Raw genomic sequence first — 7885 nt, 5'->3', positions numbered from 1 at the left:
AACCACATGGTGGCTCACAACCACCCATAATGAGATCTGACGCCCTCTTCTGGTGCGTCTGAAGACAGCTACAGTGTACTTACATATAATAATAAATAAATCTTAAAAAAAAAAAAAAAATCTGTTTTTTGAGCTGGAGAGATGGCTCAGTGGTTAAGAGCAATGACTGCTCTTCCAGAGGTCCTGATTTCAATTCCCAGCAACCACATGGTAGCTCACAACCATCTGTAATGGGATACGATGCTCTCTTCGGGTGTGTCTGAAAGACAGCTACAGTGTACTCATATAAATAAAATATATTAAAATTCTTAAAAAAAAAAAGGAAAGGAAAGAAAAATCCTGTTTTGAAAGAAACAAAAACAAAACAAAAAAGTGCTAAGCTACTCAAATACTTTGATCTTGTTCTTTCAATTTCTGGTTAAAGAACTACTCCTCTATTAAAGAAATTTAAATTTATCCTTCCTATTTTATAACTTCATGGGGGCTCTTTAGATGATACAAGTCATACCTTCCCTGCCCTTTAATTGAATTGTATTCCCATCTATTTAAAACATTGTTTTGTACTTTAAGAAGTAGCATGAAGCATATTGTTAAACTTGTTCTTAGTATTTTTAATAGTAAAATTATTGTATTCATCTCCAGGAATCCATCAACAGCATCAAGTCCAGACTAAGCAAAAGTGGCCACATACAAACTCTACTTAGAGCATTTGAAGCTCGAGATCGAAACATACAAGAAAGCAACTTTGACAGAGTCAATTTCTGGTCTGTGATTAACTTGGTGGTCATGGTGGTGGTGTCAGCTATTCAAGTTTATATGCTGAAAAGTCTATTTGAAGATAAGAGGAAAAGTAGAACTTAAAACTCCAACACAGATTATTTAACATTGATAAAAAGAGGTAGAAAATTCTAATACACTGTTACAGTCAAGATATTAGTCATATTTCCCATAACATTTTCAGAAATGTATGTAAGTGTAAGATATGTAAAATTTATTATGAAAGGAAAATCATTACTTTATGTCCAGATAACTTTATTGACCCAGTTATACTTAAGTATAAAACAAAATGTCATGTAAAATTTAGATTTAATTGAATGAAGCTATAATAACTATTTTCCTAAAGTTAAAAATCTTTCCCAGATATCATATATGAATGAAATGAATTAACAATGTTCAGAAAAATGCCACCAGTTTGCTTTTACCTAGAATTTTCTCTGTACATGTGGCAGGTACAAGTTAATTAAAAAGTTTCCAATACCTTACATTAGAAATCATTTGATAATTATATAATCATGGACTGAATAGATCAGCTTTTCTCTACTAAATCTCTCCAAAAAGAAAAAAAGTAAATAGAAGCATACCACTGAAAAAATACTTCTAACATTTTTACAACCAAATATACTGTGAAATATTATCCACAAGTATTAGTTTTTATATACTTAGTCTATACTTCCAAAAGCTAACATTTTTATAATTAAAATTGGAAAGGGATTCTTTCCTCATAAAAATTAGACAGTGTCTTTGTCTTTGATATAAGGAATATAAAGGGTAGTTGACTTTTATGAATAAGGTGCACTCTGTCTAGACATTAGCTAAGGTTAAATCAGAGATAAGGTGAACTTATTTTTATATTACCCATCAGCAGTGTTATGTTGGTTTCTGCACAGCTATTGGTATTGATAATGCATTATCAAAAGCAGGTGTGAGGGACATACTACAGAAAAGATTTGACATTAGTGTAAATAAACAGCACCTTTCTAAATTCTCAAAATCATCAGAAACATGAAGAAAAAAATAAGATAAAATTGACAACACCAGATCCAACAAGTTTACCTAAAGAGAAGTGTAACATCTGGAATCAGACGGTCTCTTCTTGCTGACCCAATTATAACAGAAATCAGGTCAAAGGAGGGTAATCTAAAATTCCCCAGAAGAAATTGTATTTGTCATAGTTTTTATTTTCTAGTTACTGTTTTTATTATAAATGTTCAGATAGATTTTATGAAATGTATATTCCTACCATAAGATTTAGCACTAGGTATGCATATTTATTACAGTTTTTATTATAGCTCTCACAAAATTACCTCTGGTCATTTATTGACTTTGAAGGATTAGAACAATCCCAAATTATAAACACCTAATGTAGAAATAAAAGCCAATATATACAAAGACATTCTGCCTTTCTGGTTTATCAGTCTGTAGTACAATCTTATTCAAGTACTAGTGATCTAGGTTTATCATGAAACAGAATTTAAGTTACACTCATTTGTAATGTTTATAATAAATGTGTTATCAATTAGAATAGTCAACAGTCAAATCAAGGTATTGAACCACACATATATATATATATATATACACATATTTTATTTTGCTGGAATTCTTATTATGTATGTATCTTGCACTACCCTGCTACCTCACACACAAAATTATGATACCCAGAGAAATACTGATTTCATTTACAATTTATACTCAGAATAGTTCAAAGATATATTTTCCTCTTTCTCAGGCCCTTGGGAGACTAGAAATTTATTTTTCCCTATTCAGAGGCTTTTCAAAATGTGAGATAAATACTATATATGATCAATAACTGACCAAGAAAAATGCCCCAGTATTCTAACCAAGCTTCTACAATAGATGCAGAAAAGAGGTCAATGAGGTCATTGTCTAAAAAAACTCTCTTCCCTACTTAAAGTACAAGAGAAGCAAGCTATAGGTACCTACCATAACTGATACAGCAGAATCCACTGCGTCTTTTCTGTAAGACTGTGATTAAGAATTCTACCTCTTAGATACAGCTAATACTGTACTGTACTCTTAATTGCTTAATACTGTACCTGTTACATCATCTTGTATGTCTGTAATTTGTGCCACTGATTTTTTTGAATTCTTACTCAGTTACTCACTGCCATTTAAAATGGTCATAGTAGCTTTGTTGGAAAATCGAATAACTTAGGAATGTTAAAGATTTTATTTTTATAAACAAAAGTAAAAAGATACTAAGAACCATGTTGCCTGTATTAATCATAAAGAAGTAAAATTATAAGCAAAAACCAAAATGTTTTTTAAATGTGTATTTTCTGCTTCATGAGTTGTTTGACCTTACTGTCTTAATTATACTAAAATCAAGTAAGCCATCACTTGATCTGATTTTGTCTTGTTCTTAGTTGTGTAAATTCCTACAGTAGTGTAACAGAAGTAATTATACTAAAATCAAGTAAGCCATCACTTGATCTGATTTTGTCTGGTTCTTAATTGTGTAAATTGCTACAGTAGTGTAACAACAATTTAGAGATCATTGTTCTGAGTTGCATTTGGACTATGTGCTCTTTTAAATGAAGTCAATAAACAGAGACTAAATAAATGTAAGAAGACATTGTTGAAATATAAATCAAAATATACTTAGGAATATTTACAATTAAACATGATGTTTCAAAATTAGTAAAAAAAAAAAAAAAAAGCACCTGTAATTTTGTACCTACAGTGAAAATTTTTTATCTGAAATTTTAAAATATATTATATAGCATGTAATTTTTTTTCTTCTGGAGTGTAATACAGTGTGGCTCAAATGGCACTATATGTGAACAGTTACTTTAAACAGAATGTGTACTGAGCTCTGTACTACTAATAAAAGTTATTCTCAAGGAAGTCTTACCAACCTATCATAATTGTTATCTACTCCTTAAAGCTTCTTTAAAATTTTCAATCTTAAGTAAATTTGTTTTCCTTTCACATTTTGAAAGGCCACAGCTCTCAAGTTTGTTTTTTTTTTTTTGTTTTGTTTTGTTTTTCCTTGGTTTTTCGAGACAGGGTCTCTCTGTATAGCCCTTGCTGTCCTGGAACTCACTTTGTAGACCAGACTGGCCTTGAACTCAGAAATCCGATTGCCTCTGCCTCCTGAGTGCTGGGTTTAAAGGCGTGCGCCACCACTTTTTTTTTTTTTTAAGCTCTCAAGTTTTTATATCACTGTACTCACTTGGTTTCTCCATTGCTCAAATATATATTTTACATAAAAGGTCTTTAAGATTTAGAGAAGCAAAGATCATCAGTTGCCCAAAGTCTGGGTTCACTGCTCTATCCCAAGAAGCATAGTAGGTATAAAGCACTTGCCAAGCAAGTCGGACAGCCTGCAGTTAAGGTTAAAGGAGAGATCAAATCAGACTCCACAAAGTTGTCTTCTAACCTTCATATGTAAATCACAGCACATACACCTACATGAATACATACCAAAGATTATATAACCATTCTTTAGGCCTGGAATGTGGCTCAGGAAGCAATATCCAAACAATATGCAAGTTATCCTTGAATATTAAATATTAGCCAACTAGCTGGTCTTGGCAAGTCAAAACTCCTTTGAGGTTACTCCTACATTTATACAAATAATTAACTGTTATGGATACAGATGTTGTAGGAATGCCTTTAATCCCAGAGACTGAGTGAGGATCTTCATAAATTGGAAGCCATCCTGTGCTACACGACACCCTAATTCAAAAATACAACAAAGCCGGGCGTGGTGGTACACGCCTTAAATCCCAGCACTTGGGAGGCAGAGGCAGGTGGATCTACAGAGTGAGTTCCAAGACAGCCAGGGCTATACAGAGAAACCCTGTCTCAACAACAAAACCTAGGTGGTAGTGGTGATCTCTGAGTTTGAGGCTAGCCTGGTCTAAACCTGGGAGTCACTGGTTTGCTGCACTGGCTCGCCAGTGAGTTCCAGACAGCTGTTCCAACTGCCTGTCTTGTGTCTCTGTTAGGATTTACAGGCATGCCCTACTCTATCCAGCTTTTTATATGGGTGCTAAAGTCCCAAGCTCAGATCCTGATTCTTACTGGCAAACAGCCCTCACTGAGACAATTCCCCAGCCCCTGGAAGTTTGACTGGCAATACTCATCAAATATAGAATAAATAATTTCTGACCCAACATTAAAGAATAGACTAGGGCTGGAGACTAGCTCAGTGGTTAAGAGCACCAACTGCCCTTCCAGAGGTCCTAAGTTCAATTCCTAGCAACCACATGGTTGCTTGAAACCATCTCTAACGGGATCTGGTGCCCTCTTCTGGTATGTCTGAAGACAGCTACAGTGTACTCATATAAATCTTTTTTTTTTAAAAAAGGGGGGGGGGGGAAGAAGTATATACTAAACCAAATCAGTTTTAATACTTTTATTTTTGGTTGGTTTGGTTTGTTTTGGTTGAGATAGGATCTCGCTGCATAGCCCTAACTGTCCTGGAACTCACTATGTAGACCAGGGTAGCATCAAGCTTGCAATGATCTGCCTACCTCTGTCTCTCAAGTGCTGGGACTAAAGACACACACTACAATACCTGGCTTTTTTATTTTTGGTTTTTTGAGAGGGTTTCTGTGAGGCCCTGGCTGCCCTGGAACTCACTTTGTAGACCAGGCTGGCCTCGAACTTAGAAATCCACCTGTCTCTGCCTCTCAAGTACTGGGATTAAAGCCATGGGCCACCACTGCCCAGTGATGCCTGGCTTTTTAATACATTTTAATTGAAATGAAATTCACCTCTCCTTTCCCTATCTTCCCTTCCTTCAATGTACTCTGAAAACCCTCTACACGCAGGTTGATAGTCTGAGTTATTAATATATACATATACATGCACAAATATATAAGTACAAGCTGCTAAATCCAAAGCAGTATTTTGAATAACCAATAAAGAGGGTTCATCCCTGGGAGTGGCCAACTCTCACTTTCCTAGCAGCCTATATAGTTTTTTGTGTGGTGGTGGGGGAACACCAGGAAAATTTCCCTTTTTTTTAAAAAAGATTTATTTTATTTATATGAGTATACTGTAGCTGTCATCAGACACACCAGAAGAGGGCATCGGATCCCATTACAGATGGTTCTGAGCCACACCATGTGGTTGCTGGGAATTGAACTCAGGACCTCTGGAAGAGCAGTCCGTGCTCCTAATCGCTGAGCCATCTCACCAGTCCCAAATTTCCCTTTCTACATTACTATGTCTATTATTACTGGAAGTGTAACACTGGGGGCGGCAGGGGGGGAGGGTGTTGTTAATTTGCTTTTTTTTTTTTAAAAGGGTCTACTGGCTGGCCTGGAACTCAGATCTAACTGCCTTGACCTCAGGAGTGCTAGAAATAAAAACGTATGTCACCACACCCAGCAAAACCTAACCTTTGATTTAAAGAAAAACAAAAGACCCTCCTCTGGAAGGAGAAGTCAGTGCTCTTAACCACTGAGCCATCTCTCCAGCCCCCACAGTTTGTAATTGAACTTTTCATGCTATTTAAAAGCAGGACAAAGGGTGGCTGACATCTTTTACATCCATGTACCACCACTGCCCTAACCTTCGCACTAACCACACCTGCATTCCTATGGGCCTGTTCTAAGCATTTGCCCTCTTCCTGCCAACTAAGACATGCCCATTTGGAGTTGGCTCAGAAGTAACAGACAAATTAACATTTCCTCCAAGTCAGGTTTAGATGGTCAGGTTTTGAATGTGTGTGAACACACACCATAGCATCTTGGATACAGAAGACCAGTGTCACAGAAGACAACCTGCAGGAATCAAGTCATCTTCCACTATGTAGGTCCCAGGGACTGAATTTAGGTTATCAGGCTTGGTGGTAAACATCTTTATCTGTGAAGTCATCTTAATGGTCCAAGATCTACATCCTTTCAAAGGGTCTCGTTTAGTATGAAATGTTCTCTTAGACTAGACTGTAACAAATGCGTGTCATTTCCGAAACAATTGCCAAATACAAAAAAATAAATTCTCTAACACAGAAGGCACTTCTGAGAACTCCTATAATTTTAGCTTTTGATGTCTTTTACAATGTTGCCCCTCCCCCCCACAAAAAAGGCGATTTTTACTCAGCATTCAAATGGTTTAAAGATTATATATATGTATATATATAATGAGTACATCATAGCTGTCATCAGACACATCAGAAGAGGGCATCAGATCCCATTACAGATGGTTGTAAGCCACTTCATGGTTGCTGGGAATTAAAACTCAGAGCCTCTGAAAGAGCACTCAGTGCTCTTAACCCATGAGCCATCTCTCCAGCCCTTAAATATTTAATAACTACATTATCCTTAGTTTTTCTTTCCAATGTTCTATTCCTCATTTATTTTGAAGCAAACATGGTGACTAAGGTGTTAATCAGTATGGCACATGCTTGGCATATTTGAGGCCAGAGTTCAACCCCCAATACATCCAAAAGGAGCATCAGTGGGGATGCTGAAGGGATGGTGAAGTGGCTCGGTGACATCATGCTTACAAGGTAAACTTGACTGGAAGTCAGGTAATGGATGAAGGAGAAAACTGACTCCATAAAGCTGTCCTCTGACTTCCACACATGCACTGTAGCATGCCTGCACATACATACATGCACATATACATACCACACAAACTTTGTTTTGCTTTTGCTTTTGAGACAGGGTTTCTCTATGTAGCTCTGGCTGTTCTGGAACTAAGTCTATAGACCAAACTGGACTCAAACTCAGAGATCCACCTGCCTCTGCCTCCCAAGTGCTAGATTAAAAGTGTGTGCCATCACCACACCCAGCAAAAAGTTTTTTCTTTCTTTAAAATATATTTATTGATTTATTTTATGTATATGAATACACTGTAGCTGTCTTCAGGCACACTGGAAGAGGTGTCATCAGATCCCATTACAGATGGTTGTGAGCCACCAGGTGTGAGCCTCTGGGAATTAAACTCGGGACCTCTGGAAGAGCAGTCAGTGCTGACTCTCCAGTCCCAAAAGGCACTTTTGAAAGCAAAACTGGGGGCTGGTGAGATGGCTCAGTGGGTAAGAGCACCCGACTGCTCTTCTGAAGGTCTGGAGTTCACATCCCAGCAACCACATGGTGGCTCACAACCATCCGTAACAAGATCTGAC

General features: G+C 36.8%; 1 protein-coding gene across 2 annotated transcripts in view; it reads left to right on the top strand.

Annotated features, from left to right (window-relative positions):
- Nucleotides 1–3644, top strand: part of Tmed5 (transmembrane p24 trafficking protein 5) — an 11148-nt gene extending 7504 nt beyond the window's left edge. For both annotated transcript variants that reach the window (XM_021210225.2, XM_021210224.2), the window contains exon 4: nt 643–3644. In XM_021210225.2, coding sequence (XP_021065884.1) covers nt 643–861 — 219 coding nt within the window. In that variant the 3' untranslated portion in view covers nt 862–3644. The remainder of the gene's footprint in view (nt 1–642) is intronic.
- The last annotated feature ends 4241 nt before the right edge of the window (nt 3645–7885 follow it).

The sequence above is a fragment of the Mus pahari genome, chromosome 13, assembly GCF_900095145.1.
Source record: "Mus pahari chromosome 13, PAHARI_EIJ_v1.1, whole genome shotgun sequence".
NCBI classification, from domain to species: domain Eukaryota; kingdom Metazoa; phylum Chordata; class Mammalia; order Rodentia; family Muridae; genus Mus; species Mus pahari.
This window is presented reverse-complemented; position numbering and strand designations above follow the sequence as displayed.